General features: G+C 47.1%; 2 protein-coding genes across 30 annotated transcripts in view; one reads left to right on the forward strand and one right to left on the reverse strand.

The window, feature by feature from the left end:
* Nucleotides 1-14,075, forward strand: part of DOT1L (DOT1 like histone lysine methyltransferase) — a 105,310-nt gene extending 91,235 nt beyond the window's left edge. For all 25 annotated transcript variants that reach the window (XM_065578651.1, XM_065578661.1, XM_065578642.1 and 22 more), the window contains one exon: nt 957-14,075. In XM_065578651.1, the coding sequence (XP_065434723.1) occupies nt 957-964 (8 nt within the window). In that variant the 3' untranslated portion in view covers nt 965-14,075. The remainder of the gene's footprint in view (nt 1-956) is intronic.
* The window catches only part of PLEKHJ1 (pleckstrin homology domain containing J1), a 34,771-nt gene that overhangs the window by 11,721 nt on the left and 4,705 nt on the right, over nt 1-18,345 (reverse strand). The window contains exons 4-7 of one of the 5 annotated variants that reach the window (XR_010594956.1): nt 15,983-16,073; nt 15,382-15,445; nt 9,800-9,885; nt 9,265-9,433 (exon numbers count right to left, since the gene is read on the reverse strand). Coding sequence is in view for 2 of the 5 variants with exons in the window: in XM_065578669.1 (XP_065434741.1) it covers nt 14,214-14,279; nt 15,382-15,445; nt 15,983-16,073 (221 nt within the window). In the remaining 3 variants the exon portion in view is untranslated. Of the gene's footprint in view, nt 1-9,264; nt 9,434-9,665; nt 9,886-10,502; nt 14,280-15,381; nt 15,446-15,982; nt 16,074-18,345 lie in introns of those variants that run through there. The other 4 variants (XR_010594957.1, XR_010594955.1, XM_065578669.1 and 1 more) reach the window with 4 other exon arrangements.

Genomic DNA, 18,345 nt, shown 5'->3' on the forward strand with positions numbered 1-18,345 from the left:
CTACATCCCAGGTAACTGTCCTATCCACAGGGTCACTGGGTGCGGGGGCTTTCTCTGTATTTTTGGGAAAGCTTTCAAAAGGTCTTAGTTTCGTCCTGCTGCAGAACAAAACCAAACGGCAGAACCGCAACACTTTTCATTGAAGGGAATTCTTGTATTTGGGCCAGTCTAGGTGTGACTGTGGTTAAGTTTTTTGGGTCCTTTGTTTATTTCTGCATGATGTGGGTGCAGGCATTGTGAAAATACCTTATTTTTTTTAAGTAAATCACACCTGAAATTGGGACCCCTTGTGCACTCTACAAATTCATTAGCTAGTTCCTGCCCCAGAGTGCTTCCAATCTAAATGACAAGACATTTAGGGGAGGGGAAGAGGCAGCACCAGAGAGGAGCAGTGTGTCTCCTCTATAAACACAGACGCTAGATGTAGTGCAGAGGCCTCGGAACCGTGGCCCTGGATTTGACACATGGAGGTGCCTAGGCCAGCAGATGGTGACAGTTCAACGCAGACTAATATCTAAGCCCCCGATTCAGCACGGTACTTAAGCATAGTCCTGCTCCAAAGTCCATCACTGAAGCCAATGGAAAGGCCCCAATTGACTTCCAACGGGCTTTGGCTTAGACTCCGTATGCCTGATTTTAAACACATGAATAATCCCATTATCTTCGGTAGGACTACTTGTGTGTTTACCTTGTTGGAGCCTAAATCTAGGAACAAGGGATCAAATTTCATTATTGCACACCCCAAGAAGGGTTGGGGTGTGATGGAAAAGACCTGTTGGGTTGTCATCTATCTCTAATTTTGACTGATATCAACACATGGATTGTTCTCCTTTCTGTCCCTGTTGATCCTGGCTAACAGAAGGTCTAAGAACTATATAGTAAATGACATTTCTGGCACACACTTGATTTGATGCATCTAATTTAGATGGGTCTCTTCCTCTCCTCCTGTCCCACAGGTAATTAGGATTTCTACCTCAACCCAATGTGACCTATGCAAGGACAACGTGGACCAACTTCACTCAGCTTCCACTGAAAGGTGCTCGCCTGGCCTGGCAGGGGTTTCTACTCTTACTACTGGACAAAGTAAACAAACAAACAAAAGACCTAAATAACAGAGAAAAGAATATTCTACTGTGAATCGGAGTTGAAAAAAAACTGCAAAGGAAAATGCTTAAAAAAAAAAAAAAAAAAAGCTCCAGTTTGTATTGTCGATAGTTTAGATAAAGTATTTATCTTTTTTTAAAAATGAAAACAATTTTGGCTTATTTTATTCCATCTAAAGTCATAAAAAACTGCAACTCATTGAAACCATTCTCTGAATAATAAAGGACTGGCACACCAGCAGAGATGTAAAGAGCCTCCTCTCGGTGCTATTTCATCCGTCAGAACTGTGCCTCTCTAGTTCAAATCCTTGGTGCTGAATTTGAGGGTTGACCAATGCCAAACCCAGTTCTCAGAAAGGTCTGCTTTTATTTATTCAACTCACTCTGTTCATATACCAAAGTCCATTGGTTTACAGCAAAGCAGGAGCTACAGAGAATGGCAGTCTTTAGTTTTGGGTGGTTTTCTTTTTCTTTTTAACAGAGCTCATGGCTCGGTTATCAGGCGTTTAATATTGTTTATTACAACCCAGAATGCAATACTCCCCTCTGGAATGGCAGCTAGATTACCTGATCTGACCTGTGCAAACTCAGCTGGTTCAGACACTTAGAACAGAAGAAGCATAACTTAAGTCTAGTCCTGTTAGACTACTTCACTGGGCCCATTAAAACCTCTGGTGGTGCTCCAGTCACTGTGAATTTCAGTAGCTAGACTGTTAACTTGTTTTGGGGGGTCATTTGGCATATGAACAGGGTGCATAATCACTGGTGTTGGTCAGGCCCTTTTTAACAATATTGGGAAGATTGAAAACCGAGCTTCTATGCTGGGGCAGATAGCAGCAGATTTTCTCCGCTTGTTGTTTTTGTTGAAGTACAATGTATTTTGTTAGTAAGGTTTTGATACTTGATTCCGAAATGGCTCAGCCGTGTACATTTTATTGACTTCTAAGTGCATTCGCTTTTGTATTTCTTTGCTTTGAATAGGTTTAAATGGTAGTTCACAAAAACACCACAATCTAGCTTAACTTGCTGCCACGCTATCAAACTGGTGCATTTTGAATTGTATTGTGACTTGGTGTTCTGTGTACAGAAAAGTGTCGCTCCGAGCAGTGACCGTATTTTATAGACGTGATGAAAATTTATAAATTTCATAAACTTTATTCAGTTTATTTTTTAGGTTGTGTGATGCACAGTAAACTTGTAAAAAGAGGTTTTTATTTATTCAAGTGCACAAAATGGGGAGGAGGATCCATTACTTCATAAACTTCGATCTGCAGCATAGACTGGACCAAGCGCCAATAAAGGAAACCACAATAACAGAAGGGGGATCGCGACAGCAAAGTGACTAGATTCAGAGCACACCGGTGCTAAAGTGAACCTGCTGGCCTAAGTTCTGTCTGGGGAGATACGGTCGTATTGCATCAGAGGCACTTGGTATCCTTCAGTCCATTCCAGCCAGGTTCATAGCTCTCTAATTACAGTCTCTAACCTCCAGCAAGCAGCCATTCACTAGAGAGTTGAGCTCTCCCTTACCAACTCCCTAGTGCGGTTTCCCGTTGTCACAAACTGCTGGGCTTCGTGAATCAGCTGCCTAATTGCACCCGGAGCAGGCCAAATATCTCTTCACACTCTTGTGCTGTGCTTCCGTGGCTGGTTTGATCTGTGTCTCCATGAGTACTATGCTGGTTCTTGTGTCCAATGGAGCTGGTGGACATGTTCTCCTACTTTCCTATTCTCGCTAGCTCCTTCCTCTCCCCACGGGAGTGAATTTGTCCTGGAAAGGTGCAGTGTCCTGATTAACAATGCCCACCTTCAATGTATTTCAAATTGGCTGCTTCCCTCTAGACCATGTAGCGAGCAGTGGCATAGAAGTTGACCGGCTCAGTTACCCTATCCACTCCTGAGTGTCTCGGCCTCTCCAAAAGGTGCCCCCCGTGTGCAGAAACTATTAATGTAACTTTGCCTTATTATTGATCCTTATTCCTCATCTCCAGGAATATTTGTAATCCTTTTCTGGTTTGCGCATGGGAGCGGAGAGGGAGGAAGTGATGCATCCCGCTGGATTGCTAGCAGCAGGGAGAGAACCTAGCGAAAGCCAAGTCATGCTCAGGGAGTGGCCGCTGAGAGACCTCCAGTAGCTTCTAGTGGAAGCCATAAACAGTTATGTCCTGGAATCCAGGAGAACACGTAACCCAGTTATTGTTCAGCTGTGAATTGGGCAACTCCAGCCTGATCCAGATCTTTGGGTAACTGAAAGGTGCAGGGCCTTCTCAGCAGTTTTAATCCCAATTAAAGGCAACAAAATGCAAACTCAGGTCCTTGGAGGATTTAAAAAAAAAAAGGTAGGTAGTGAAATAGTGTGAACAACTGCTCAAGGGCCCTAGCTTTGCCCCTCTATATGCCTCAGTTACACCGATTGAGGCTCGTCAACATCCCTGATTTAAGAGCTGGGCGGGAAATGCATGATATCACTTGAGCCAGTCTGCTTTCACCAGATAACCAATTCCCATCCTGGCCAGGTGCAATGGGGGCAAGACCTAACCATTATCCTCTTACAGCACATGGCCTCTTCAGCCCCGTTGTTCTGCTAAAGGGTTTAATGAGAACCTTTGTTGTATTGTGAGTTTCAAACATGCTTCTGGGGGCAGTTATACCTGCAGGGATTCCAGAACTTCTCTGTCTTTGTTAGCTTCTGCCTTTAAATTTGACTGTTGCAGCCTTCTGTGTTCTGTGCACATTGCTTGCTTGTGGATTTTGTCTTCCCAGTAATCTCAGCTGAGTTGGACTTCTGGGTAAGAGTCAGGCAGGGCAGGGAAATGGGGCAGGTAAGGCTATGGAATTCTGGTGCTTCTCACCTAAAGGCCCCTTTTTCTCTCTGTCGCAGCCTGGGAATTCCCACTTTTCCATGGAGAAATTGGGAAATAGATTCTTAAAGTTTTGGGGAGTCACATGATGCACTGGGGTCAGGCAAGAGACCTGGGTCTTACTCCCAGCTCTTTCCCTTACTCACTGTAATCTTGGGCAAGTTGGTTCAGCATCTCCATCTGTTTCCCCATCAGTAAAACCGGGAGGATACTTGCCTTGCTTCACAAAGTGCTTTGAGATCTCTGGGTGAAAAGCTGCATGTAAGCGTGAAGCATTATTAATAAAGATCTAACCTGCATGGCTGGAAATTTATGGATATTTGTGACCTTAGCAAGAAAGCTCAGTGCCAGAGGTGTGAGACTTGTTCTCAGTAACCTGAGGTGGTACTTTATTTATTTAATAATATTTAAGCCAAAATGTGAAGTGCAGGAAAGGAATTCTTTCTGGTTTACACTTTCCTACGCCCGGCCCAGTCATTCTACTACTGTCACAAATGTTCCTTCTCATCTGCATTGCTGCTGCTGGCAAGGGGACTCATAATGAAGCTAGAATGCATTTCGTAGCATCTGCCAAAAAATTGAACTTCCCGAGTGTGTTGAGCTGAGCCTGTGTGGCCCTTTGTGAAAAAGCGAGGTGGGGGGTAGATGTTTGCAGATGCAGAGACAAGTTGTTACTACACCACCAAAAAAGGGAAGAGTGCATCTGCTCCAGTTGTCTGGTTTGCCTTTCCCAGCCCCCAGACAACCTCTTGGAGTGTCAGAAAGTTGGGAGAGCTCCCAAGGCATTCAACTTAAATTTGCTGTTTTCTGTGGATTAGTCATTCAGTAAGAATTCTGATACGGGACAGTGGTGGTTGAGGAATCCCGAAAATAGGCCGCTTTGCCTTGTGTACGTGAGGGCTGCATTGGAGTGCGACTGGAGACCTGGCGGTTGTTGACATGGTTGACCTCTGTCAAATCAGTTTCTGCCTCTATTTCCTCATCTCGAAAATGGGGATAATGGCACTTGGCTACTTTTGTAAAATGCATTGATCTTCCTGGGGAGGGTCATAAATGCTAGATCTTAAATCTCGTCACTCATTTAAGTGCAGGTTGTGGGAGTGATGGTTTCCCCAAGTACTTGGGGAAACTACTGGGCAGCAGATTTGGGGGGGGGAAGGGGAGGAGAAAGTGAGTTTAAAGTGGACTTGGTTAAGGGTTTGTATGGAGGATCCCATAGCCTTCCATTTAAAAAAAATACTGAGACAATGATACGTGCAGCTTTCTTTAAAGCTTCCCATATGTGTGAACATCGGAGGGTGCCCTTTCTCCGTGAGAGAGGTGTTCCTGTCTGCAGGGCCACTCCCCTGCTTGTTTCCTCCCAGTTTGTTTATAATCTGGACTGTCAGCTCATTGGAACGCAGGTGAAGCAGGAATTAAAGCCAGCCCTCTTAGAACTGCACGCTAAAAGAATTCAAACGTAGGTGAACTATTGTGGTAGCTGGTCGTAGATCAGGACCCGTTATGATCGGTGGGCTGAGAGAGAGAGCTCCTCCCCCAAAGCACAATCTAAGTATGAGATGGCAGGTGGCTATAACAGGCGGGAGCACAAGGAGACAATGAGACTTTCTGGTTGTCTCAATTGTTATTGCTCCCTTTACTGTGGGGATAAAGATCTGTTAGAACAAAGGGTATTCACCCTGTTGGTAATTGGCTTTGTGAGCAGGCTCAGCAGAGAGGCCAAGAATTGGAGTGGGCCACGTAGGCTGAATTCCCCTCTATGCCGGTTGTGCAGGTAGGTGCCTTGACTGGGGGTGGGGGGAATCTTGTCCAATGGCTGCTTTTGCTGTCACTCGAGGTGTGCTTTATGCTTGCTGCTTGCTCCTGAAGTGATTGTGCACATCACTGGCCTGTGGCTAGACAAGAGCTTTAAAGCTCCAGTCCATGCCATCCTGTCACACTTTCCCACCCCCAAAATCACAGGGCTTTATTTTTAAATTGGCCCCGTTATTAAGGTGCCAGAGCTGTTTTAATCTACTCCCGTTTGCTGCAGAGCAGTGAGTGGCTCTGAACTCATTATTTGGGTATTGGAGAAGGTCTGCTGAACTAACAGATTTCAGGCCCGTTGTTCGAGGAGTGAAAACAAGCAATTACATGGCACCTTTCCTCTAAAGAGTCCAGAGTTCAAGCAGTTGCTTCAAATTTGCTTGGCTGTTCTTAGGCTGATCAATTAAGCTACATCTCGGGCCATGCAAACCTTTTGCTGGGGTGTAGCTTGCAGTGGCCTATGTGCCTTATCCCGTGGATGGATGGATGGATTTCCTCTCATTTCTTCGGAGGGGTGTTGCTTGAACACTGCAATACTATTTTTAATCTCTTGGCTGTGAAAGTTTGTGTCTCCATCTAGGATGAAGAAATTTTGCTTATGGGGAAAATGATCGAGTGTAATGTGCCTCAGAAGATTGATTTTTAAGCACAGAAATGGAGCTAAAAATAGATGGAGGGGCAGGGAAAAGAATGTCATTTACATCCAACCCTCCCTCCCTCATTCCCCTTTATATTGGAGCTGATAAAATGATGACAAAAAATGGAGGGTAGAAGGAGAGGTAGAGGCGAAATGGAGGCAAGTTTTATTCCTATCTTGGGTGATTCAAGCCTTTATTGATAGCTGGGTTTAGTTAAAGAAAGATCCTTGTAGGGGAAATCTTTAATCCCTCCCTTCCCCACCTTCCTTTTCTGGAGAAACTGACAATAGCGCTAGTTAAATAGGTGATAGGGTGGGACACAGGCAACTGTTAGACTTTCACCTCTGGAGACCTGGGTTCAAATCCTGCTTGGATTGTGCATTAAAGTAAATTGGGTTTCAATGCTGTTTGTTCCCAGAATCCTGCCGTTCTGCTGAGAGTCCTAGGACCGGGATAGCTGGAGTGTGTCAGGGCAGGGATCTGCATTAACCACGCTGCATCAGGGACAATTTGCAATGCCTGCCGTATGCTGCTGTGTCTACTTAGGTCTTGCTAATGTGAGCGGTCAGTTGTGGGAACACAGTCACTTCCAATTGTTTTCTTAAAGTCCAACACACGCTTCCCTTCTGGCAAAGTTCATTCATGGAGCCCAGTTCTTTGTGACGTCTAGGGAGACTCAGACGATTTCCAAGGGTGTTTGTAAGATGAATTCAGGGTCCAATCCCTCTCTCTGGAGTCAGCCAGGCAAATTTTAACATTGACTTCAATGAGAGCAGGATTGCTCCCTGTGGTGTAGCTGGAGGGATAGATGAAGTAACTTCAGCACTAAGTGTGTGGTGTTTTTCTGTTATGTCCCAGTCCTGCAAACACTGACTCCTCTACCAGGAGTATCTCACTGGTAGTAAATGCTATGCCCCCAAGGAAGTGTTGGCAGGATCAGACTCTTAAACTGCTAGTGTCTCATCACTCTTGTATAGATAGAGAGAGAGAGATACAATACACACACACACCAGGCTGCACCCCACCTTTCCCATGGTTGCTGGAATGGTGGAGGGAGATGTCAAGAGCTGGGACTTGCTGCAGTCTCTCATAAGCTGCTGTTTGAGGGACACATTTCCCCCCCACTGACTAGACTTCAGGCCTACAACAGAAGCCACCCTCCACCCATTCTGAAGATGGTGCTATTTTCCTCCCCAGTGACTATCAATACACTTGACAGTTTTCTTCACTGACCGGGGAGTAGCCTTATCCATTAGTCTAACCAGGATTGCTAAATAACTTCAGTCACAGGTGCTGTTCCCTGAAGAGCTGTAATTCGCTTTCTAACTCTGTGAGGGCTCCGTTAGGAATGTATTGACCACATATAGTCCGTTTGCTTTCGGTATTGAAAGCAAACCTTTTGTATACCAGAGCTTGGAAGGATGAAAACTTTGACACCCTTTTTCTTTAGAGAGTTTTCTCCTAATTAATACTCATAGGTTGTTGTTGTTAATAGTTCTGCTTCTCTTGTTTTGCCTGAGCCAAAAGCATTAAGAGCACTGGTAGCTTGGAACGATTATTGCTTTCTAATAAGAAATGGAAACTGTACAGTGGACAGTAAAACATTAATCTATTTAAATCACAGTTTGGGGAGAAATTAGTAAGTGTTTTTGTGAACTATCTCTGCAGCACTGAGGAAAATCACTATAGATGAGGTTTTTTAAGTACAAATTTAGACAGTGTAAAAGTATGATTTATTTTTTTTAATTCAAATGCCCTTCCCCATTCCCCTGAACAATTCCATAGATGACCCTTGTTTTTCACGAATGAGTTGGACGCACCTTTTTCATTAAATTTTGTGCCATATTTTATTTATCCTTTATGCATTATAAAGATCTATCTACTTAGACTGAATATTGCAATACCAGATGCTACTGTTGTGGAACAGGGCATAAACCCAATACTAAAACTGAAAATAACCCTCCAGTATATTTAGCGCTTGTGACTGTCAGTCTTTTTAGTCTTCATGCTTTGATTTCAATATTAAAGATGAGCTAACCACTTCCTAAAGGTTTGAAGATGTTAATGCTGAAGTTCTCTCAAGTTTGACCCTGTGATTCTAAGGTACATCTGGTTGCTTTTCTGGTGCAGTGGAATTGTCCTTTGGAAAGGTGATTTTTCTGGCATTGTTAAATCCAGCCTGCTTGGCTCCACCCTCCTGCCCCCTACTATAAATTCTTGAAGTGGTCAGTTTTAAATTAAAAACCAATTCTTTAGGTCTCTGGTCTTTGTAAGAAAGCGTTTTAGGAGTGGGGGTCTGCCCTTGCTGGGTGGGACTGGACAGAGGAATGCAAATGAAGTTGCTGTTGCTCAGGAATTGATTAGTAAAACTTTTAACTACTAATAAAAATTAATTTTTCAATGGATTTAAAACAAAAAAAAAAAACCATTTTCTTGCTTAGAACATGTGATATGGGATGTTTCCTAGTGAATAGGAATTAGTTTATACATTTTAGCCTATGAAATTGAACTATTTAAAATTCAAACCTCCCCTAATTTATCTTTATTTGGTTTTTTTTATACTGATATGTTGCCCTGTCATTCTTCCATAGAACTAGTGTGAATTCTTCTGGTGTGTATATACGTATGTAATATTATATATATATTATATTATATATATATTTTCCACCCACCCTAATTTTCCACAATGCAAGAGTTAGTTTTTTTTCTCCCCTCCCTTCCATTTTAATTTCTTGTCTTTTACCTTGATTTGTAATTGAAACAATGCTTTGAAGTTTTGTCTTTATATTAAAATGTATGTATTTTAATACATTGTACTGTGGTGGTGCTTCAGTACTTCAGCAGACCGTTTTTCCCCCTCTTTCTTTACATTTCAAAGGAGGATTGCCTTCTGAATCCTCCACAGCACGAGTGCAAAGATCCCCTTCAGTACTCTCTCCGGTTGCTAGAGCAGGGGGCCGGCAACACTCCTGTATTCTTTCACTGTTGCTGAGCGTATCAACTTGGGCAATTGACTTGACTCTAGCTGTAACAGTAGAAGAGTCACTTTGAGCCTCCATCCCCCTGTAACGCACTGCATGCTCTCCTGAGGAGCTAGCAATTGAAAAATCACATGACAAACAGCTTTCCCCCGACTCCTGCTAAGTAGCTAACTGACTTGGCTGCTCAACTTTGTTTCGCTTTCCTTAAATTCTTGGGTTTAAACTCTCCTGCCTGGAGCAGAAGTGAGGGTTTAAAAACATTTGCTAAATTGGTACCTTGCAGTGGAGACAAAAGCCCTCACTCTTCAAAGCATTCACATGCTTCACTGAATAGGGATGGACGTAAGGCCGGGCTTACGGGAGGATCTTATAGGGTCACAGCAACCACTGAGCAGGTGCCCCATTCTTACACATGTTTTCTGGAGTCCTTCCTTTGCAAGGCTTCTCTAGAGCGAGTCAGGCCCCACTAGCAGAAGAGAATTCAGTAGCCTTGGACCTGTAGAGGGGAGAATATTGACTGGCCTATTAGCTGCTCCTGCTATGGCAGGGGTTCTCAAACTGGGGGTTGGGATCCCTGGGGGGGGTCATGATCTCCAGCATTTATTAGGGGGGGTCGCACTTAGAGGCTTGCTATGTGAAATGGGCCACCACTACAAAAGTTTGAGAACCACTGTACTATGGGATCTCTTCTAGTGGGACTGTAACAGCAATCTCCTACTCCTGGCAACATACAGCTGCTGTTGATTGCCACAAGGGGATCTGCCATACCCATTTCAGCCCCACTGCTGCAGCCAACCATTCTGGCTCAGACATGGGTAACAAGAGTGATGCTTTAAGGGAGTTTAGTCTCTCCATTGACTCTATTACAGTTATACCTCTGGTCTGCTGTTTGCTTCCTTCCTGTACAAAGGGTCATTTCATTTTTAGGAGTTCAGTGTGGGCAAACATTAGGGTAGGAGTTTCCAAAGCCCATGAGTTAAGAGCACAAATCGTACTGGAAGTCAATGGAGCTTAGGTACGAATGAAAATCCAAATCTTAGTGATTGAAACTTTTAGGCCCCTTTAAACTGCTTTCTTTTCGAAGAAAATACACATGGGAGACTTACACCTAGGTCAAAACAATTAAAGGTGGTGTTTATTTAAAACATTGATTGTACAATCTATGAACAGCATCAGTCTAGAATGCCTTTGTTAGAGCAACTAACCACCAACATGAAAAAAGAACCTGAACAGGTAATAAACTTGTATATAAATGACCAGTGATAAGATTCCTAAAACTGTTCCCCCTTCATCCTGAAATGTAACGCTACTTCTAGTGAGTTACTGAGCACCACCCATGCTCAGATAACTATTCACAGCATCTGTCTTCATACATTCAATTAAGTAATGAAAGTGAAATTTACGTACCTCCTAATCTAAGCAAATAGCTGGAGCTGTTTCTTGCTCACCTTACCCCACTCCCAAACCCTAACAAAATGCCCATTTCTATACAGTGTGCAATGATAACCGTAAGTTTAAGGTCTGCCCTTTGAAAGGGTAACAAGAAAAAAGCTAGTGTTTTTGTACAGGGAAGGCAGAAGAGGGAATATTTATACAGTAGTTTGACTGCTCTAAGTAACCTGCAACAATAGTGACCAATGCTCCAGTTCTGAAATCTTGGCTGGCGTGAGCGATGTTCAAATGGCCACCTGCTAGGATTTTAAATAGTAAAGATTTCTTAAGTAAGTTGAGAGGTGCTAAGAGCCAGTCCAGTAAAACAAACAGAATTGAGGCAGCCAGCGTACTAAGCACCGCGGATTCTAAAGGCAAGTGCACAAAAGCAAGCTGGCTGAATGATCAAACAGGCTTTGAACAGGAGAGAGAGAAATATTGGGTGTAATCTTTCCATAATTTAGAGCTGGCTTATTCTGTAAGAAACTACTGCATTTCTCAGCTTTCTCCCATCTTAAACAAAGCTCCAGCGTCCCTAATGTGATGTACCAATGTTATGGAGTTAATAAAACGCCTGCTCCTGGCTTAGGCTGAGTTGTCTTAGCTGACTTACAGGAGACGAGACCCTGGGAATAAAATTCTTGCTATCTAGCTGCTGACGCAGCGGGGATGGGAGTGTAACCGTTACAACAGAGTTCAAAGCAGCCTCTTGAACACCATTTCACAGGTCAGTTGATATGGAGCCTTTGCATCAACTTAGGTGAAAGTGGGCAAAGATTTTAATGGCAGCAACAAAGGACAACTGCCCTAGTAAGCTTGGAAAGGTTAGCAGCCCCTAGATAGCAAGAACCATATTTGAACTAACCTTGCCTTAACCTCAGAGGGGAGCGTCGTTCTGCTCTACCTCAGGGCAACAGCAAAGGCCAAGAAAAGGACTGCTTGAGAACACAGTATAGGGGCAGCTGAGGTCATTCTCTAAAGCACAAGCTCTAATGTGCTCTTGCTTAATCCTCTATTGCTGCTTCCCCGGGGCAATGAACAGGAAGGCAGAGCTATTCCCAGGTGTTCCACAGCCTTCACCCCGGAGCAGTCTTAGCGAGTCACAGCTTCCACCAATCACCCAGGCTGCTCTAATAGCAGACCATCTAGATGGCCAGGACAAAAGATCAGTTAAATGAGTGTAATACATCTTCTTTACCACACTGTATAGGGCTTGTCTGCTGCATGTAGAAGCTACTAGCAACAGCCTCCATTGAACACAAGTGGTCCTGCTGAAGAGGTGGGTAGGCCCCCCATCTCCCACCTCTATTGGAGGTAGCTGATGTCTTGTACTAAAACAATGAGCCTCCACTAATGTTCTAAACCCTAATTATTTCCTCCTTGGGAGCCTCCTAAGTAACAGTGCTGCATCCCTCAAGCAATTGCATCTGGCAGTAGAAAGCTGCCTCGTAGCTTCAGGGTTAGTCCCTGTGCACTTGTGTTGGTTTGTGCTAACAGCCTCTGCACTGCTTAGCCAGTAGGTTCAAGGCTGGTGAGAGGGCTAGAGCTACCTGGCTTGGCAGTAGCCCTGCCCCACAACTCTGGCCTGGCTGTAACTTCATTGCTGGCAGCCTTACAGCAGTTAAAGAAGGTGGCCCTTTGTTTCCATCCAAAAGCAAATCTCTGCAGAGGTGCGAGGGGGAAAATGCTGGTCCTTGCTGGTTACTGATGACTAAAGCCAGCAGGGAGAAGGGGGCCTGCCGCTAGGGCCTCCCCTTGGGGCTGCTTTGGAGAGAAGCACCGTAAGAGAAAACGAGGGCAGGTCTCCAGAAATCACTGGATTGCTTTGGTCTTTTCTGCTCAAGCAGCTGAGGAGGAGGGAAGCCGCAGAGACAAATGAGGCGGATTGTATAGTGAGTAAAGCCTGAAGCAGTCCTGTACAACTATTCATGCTGGGGGACCCAGTCTCCCAGCTCGGTATGGACAGGGTGTGGTTCTACCTCTCACACTGCCAGTAAAGGGGACTACACCAGCATCCACCCCGCAGGCCGCCTGCTCCGGGAAGCCCATGACAGCTCAGCACCCCTCGGCAAGGGAACAATGCCACTAGGCACCACAGCTTGCTCTCAAGGTCGGGGGGAGGAGTTCGGTTTAGACTGCCTCACTGCAGGTGTCTTTCAAACCCTTGCTCACTCCAGGGCACTGGTGAGAAAGCCACACCCCCACACCTGTGCAGGATGTTGGCCGTGCGTTTTAAGCTCCCGGTAGCTGGATTAATTTGCCTTAGTTCAAAAGCCGACCCTAGTGAGAGCGTTGAGCTGAGACAGGCCACAGTACCCCTGTCTAGTTGCTGCTGCCCTGTGCCCCTCCCAATGCAATCGCTGCTGCTGCGTGTGCATGTAAGGAAATGAAGACACTGCCCCCTGCAGCAGCACCAGCAGCTCCCCTGCAGTAACGTGACCGAGGTTAACCCTGTTTAGAGTAAGGGCCAGTTCCTCCCCCCTCCAGCTGGGGGTAGCCATCCAGAACAGAGGAGGGCTTCCCCTACCTGAACCAGCTGCTCCGTGCAGATCTAGCGGCTGGCGTGGGCCCGACAGAGTTAAAGCGAGGGCGCGTCTGGCATTTCAAGGCCCAGGACCCCACCGCTGTGAGCAAAGGAATCGGGCGATCAGCCAAAAAACACCCCCTTAAAGCAAGACCCTCGTCCTCCCTTTGAGATTAGCCAGTTTTCCAAAAGCCAACAGAGCATGAGCCGCCCGTTGGCTCAGAGCACCCAGGTGACAAACTCCAGCCACCAGGGGGTGCGGCAGGCTCTCTGCAGAGCTGGCTGGCCAAAGCCCTGAGACCATTCCCAGCAGAAATGCTGCCACCAAGGGCATGTTTTTGGCATAAAACAGACACTGGCCCTCTACACCAGATTGTCCCTGCCTTATAATAGCACCACATGCTGGAAGACCACTGGGCTGCTCCCACGGGGGGAGACCAGCCTTGTTTCCACATCAGCATCATAGCTGAAATCCCCAGACCCCTGGGACTCCTGATGGGGGCTTTCAGTAGCCCTCGCAGCAAGCATCTAAGGACGGGGCAGCCCCTATGTCCCTCAGCCTAGCAGTTTTATGGTCGATCAAGTTAAAGCAGACACACCAGTGGCCAGTTAAGACTTGCTGCTTCTACAACCCAGCAAGGAGATGGGAGCTCCGAGGGGCTGAAGACAAACAGGAAGGGGAGTGTGCAATGAATCCATTAAAAAAACAAAAAAACAAACACACAAACAAATGATCTGGCCCATAAATAAGTCTCTTGGTCCCAGGCGCTCCCCCCAGCAGGGGGTTGGTGTTTTCACCCCACAAAGAGGTGGCTGAATGCCCGTTAAGCCCCACTGGGGGTGGGTGGGTGGGGGCGGAGGCTGCCAGGTTAGAGCTTGCGTGTTCCCAACTGGAATCGGGCTTCCTCGGAGATTCCGTACTGCTCCAGGGGGTCCTGCAGCGAGAGCACAACATGCCCACACGTAAGGGGGAGCGAGACACCCAGCCTGCCTTTCCTGCACAACTCAAGGGCGGTTCCTTTGAAGATCTCAGTGCCTCCCATTATAGCATGGGGCCACCTCACGGCGCTGCAGTAGATGAGATTATACAGCCAGAGCCATTCATTTACTTAAGGCCTGGGCATCAGATTATGGTCAAATTAACTTCTAGACAGAGTGTTGATTCCTTGTCAAAGCAGGAAACACAGGGTGGTGGGGATGGGGATGGGGATGTGTGGCAAAGGACAGTCCATCAGCCCTTCTGGAGGCTGTAAGACCGTCAGCTATGTGGGTTGTTTTTTTAACCATCTTAGTACAGACGTGTGTGTGCTGGTGTCACACAGTCATCCTATGGCTTGCTGGTCTCTCTGTGAGGGAGCAGGGCAGAGGTGGGGGAAGCCCATGACTGCACTGGCAGAAGGGATCTTACATAGCCCCTGCCTGGTTTTGCCAGGTTCAAACATTCATCAGTGTTAAATTAGTAAGAGCTCTACCAGATGAGAACAGCTGGGCCTCAGGACAATTACACGCCCGCTTCACAGCAAGCCCCATAGAAGACGTGACGTGCTGTAAGCACTTTGCATTGCATAGGCAGGTACCTTACCTGAGTACCAAGCACCTGAAGGACAGAGTCCTGGCCACCCCCATCCACCAGTGCCATTGCATTGAGCAGGACCTAACCTGACCTCCTGCACTGGAGGTTCCGCAGCTGGAGGCATGAAGTTAAATGGGCCATTGCTGCTGCATGGTGAAAGACTGAGACAGTCTGTACAACAACCCTTTGGTGCAGGCAGGTTCCTTAAAACTGACTGGAAGCTCTGACACTGATGGGTTCAAGATCTAAGTTATTAAGGGGTTGATCTTTCCCATGGGCTGCAACAAGGCCAAGGGGGGGAAAAAAAAAAAAAAAAAAAAGAGAGTCTTCCCCCAATTCTGGCTGCTCCAATTCTCTCCCGGTATAAACCAGGCAGCAAACCCCACACCACTCCCTACGGATTGACAATTCCTGGCCTTGATAGAAGGAAAGGGGCTAGTGGATGATAAATCAGAGACACTCACCTTCCCCGTCATCTTCTGAATCTCATTCCGATAGAAAATCAAACTTCTTCTCATGAACTCGTAGCTGTAAGACAAGGAGTGTCTGGCTGAATAGAGGGGATGTATTTCACACGCTGGTCAGAGGCCTAAGGAAGGTCTCAGCTCAGTCACTGCTGCAAAAATGTGCACCTGTACTAGTGGGGTATGGGGCAGACTCTATGCTAGATGGCCAGTGGGCATTTTCCCCACAGGCCTCTGCAAAGGACCATTTGCCACAGCCACCTTCCCAGCCTTGTCAAGAGAGCGAACACATTTCAGGACGCATTGTTGCTTCCTAAACGCCTCTCTCCACAGCGCTCCCTGCAGTGCCAGGGAAGATCAGGGAAGTCCACCAAACAGCACGCAGAAGGATTAGTCCAGGAATAATTCCCTATTCAGTGACCAAGATAATGATGTACAAGATGTCTCTACAGCCAGGCCCGTGTTTTGCTCTTTACTGCACTGGGCAGAGAGCTCCCTCTTCTCTCCCCGACTCCAGCGCGGCACACCCAGCGCTGAGCTGCGTTCTGCACAACACCAGCGCCACGGTGGAAAAGTCCCCCCGCCCAACCGGCTGACCTACCTGGCTCTTCGGAGCGCCTCAATCCACTCCTGGCATTGCTCCTCGGTGTCACATTCAAAGAAGTATTTCCTGTCCGGCTCCTCAATGAAACCTGCCGGGGACAAGGAAAGGATGGTTGAGAAATGCTCCTTGCACCCACCAGCAGGTGTCACCATGAGTAACCCCTTCGCCTGTGCCAAGCCACAACTATGCCTTTATTTATTTTAAAAGGGCAGGAGATCCACTGGCAGAAATTAGTAGGACCAGGCCCTAGCCCCCCTCTCTCTTCCCACCATCTCCTCACTCAAGCCCCTTGTGTAGCAGGGCTTCAGACGCACTGCCCCACTCCCCTCTTTCTGTAGCAAGGGACACACCCAGCCTCCCGGTCACACACTTCGCAGTGGGACTAAAGCTTTACTCTGTTGCTTTCAACCCCCCAAGGTTGCAGTTTGCGGCAGAGCTGCTGTGACATCCCCCCGTCCCCCCCCAGGAAAGCCAGCACCAGCGGCACAGTAACGTCGTTTGTCACTGGCACAGCCCAGCAACCCCCCAGTCATTTTATTCTCTTAGAAAAGTTACAGAGCAGCGAACTGGGGAAAGGTCACTACCAGCAACTGTCCATTGAAAGTGGCATAGAACCGGCCAAGGGGCTCATCTCCCCCTTAATGCACATTTACAATGGCTCGTGGTCACGGATCTATTTGCACCTTTCATCCCGTGAGATGGGGGAGGGATAGCTCAGTGGTTTGAGCATTGGCCTGCTAAACCCAGGGTTGTGAGTTCAATCCTTGAGGGGGCCACTTAGGGATCTTGGGCAAAAATCAGTACTTGGTCCTGCTAGTGAAGGCAGGGTCTGGACTCGATGACCTTTCAAGGTCCCTTCCAGCTCTATGAGATAGGTATATCTCCATATATTAAAAAATACCCTACCAAAGAGCTGTATGAAGGATACACAATGAAATCAGCTCATGCACCATTGCAATGCAGCCACCTCTGGGGTGGAACGGGTCAGCTGTTTAAACCACACCAAATTTCAGGAGCAGCAGCAAAAAGCACCACATCTCAGAGCTTCAGCAGGGAACGCAACGAGGGAGAACGTAGCTGAACAAGTTGGAATTTGACCAGCCTAACGCCTCAGTCCTTGAAAAGAGCGACCAGCTCTTTAATGACCACAAGCTGAGTTATACACGTACAGAGGAGGCAGAAATGAGATGAATTAAGTGACCCTAGAAGCGGGACTGACCCTTCTTGGCTCTTTTCCAAAAGCTGGCATTGCTGCAGATTGGAAATGGACTCCCTGTTTGACTTTAATGCTTTACCAAGATCACATCAGACCCTTTAACTAATGAGCTCTGCTCTTCGGGATATAATTAATGTAGATCTGGGCTCCAGCTTGGCGAGAACTCAGCCAAATTGCATCACCCAATCCCTCTATGCAAAGCAGTGCGGGCAAAGGTCTTAGGGAAGGAACTGCCACACAGGCCTGCTTTGTTGCTGACCTGCAGCCTGCTGTGCTGCTGTGTAGAGCTTTGGGATACCGGGAGTGTGAGAGAGTCATTCCAGTGGGCTGGCAGGGAAGGGCTGGATCTCAATGGGGTGGCAATAGGCTGCAAGAATCTGTCGCTTTCAGAGCACCTGACAGACTCCGGCCCAGGACAGAGCTGCTGGCTCACGATTGGTCCATGTGAAGTGAGCTTTGGTGGGTCTCAGACGAGCGTGAACATCACGAAAGCCACCACTAATTGCCCCATTTTGTTAGTAGGCTGAGTAAACGCCCCATCCCCCTGGGCGGTGATCCTTCCGGAGCAGGAGACACGTTGTTGGGATGGCATGGGAAGCTAGCAGTGTCCGTGCTGTACCCATTCAGGGGATACAAGACTCCGGTCTCTCGGGCTGCCAAGGAAGGCCCCAGAGCGGCAGGAGTTCAGGTGGTAGGCCGGTGCCCAGGCAGCTCTCTGTAGGCGCACACTGTCTCAAGAGGGTCCAGCGGAGACAGTGGGAGTTCGCCTCCATTCCAGCAAGGAGGGACTGAAGGCTCCGCACGTTGAAGCAGCTGCGCCTGACCGCCAGGCCAACAGATATGGGGATGGCCTTGGAGGAAACATCCTGTTATTTTTGCCACATACCATTTGCACAATGATTGCTTGTTGGATGAAAGGCTGCTTACAAAGGACAACATGCCGCAAGCCAGCTGGAACCACTGCTATCAACACAAGGCCAAACAGCATGGCGGGAGGACTGGGGCTAGGACAGCCCTGACAAGTGCTTTATCTGAGCCGCCTCATTTTATTTTTACCAGAAAGCAAGAGCCTAGATACGGCAACGAGTCAATAGCCCGTCTTCCCAGACAGGAATGTCCCCTGGTGTTTAGCCACCCATTCGCT

The sequence above is a fragment of the Chrysemys picta genome, chromosome 25 (genome assembly GCF_011386835.1).
Source record: "Chrysemys picta bellii isolate R12L10 chromosome 25, ASM1138683v2, whole genome shotgun sequence".
In the NCBI taxonomy this organism is placed as follows: domain Eukaryota; kingdom Metazoa; phylum Chordata; order Testudines; family Emydidae; genus Chrysemys; species Chrysemys picta.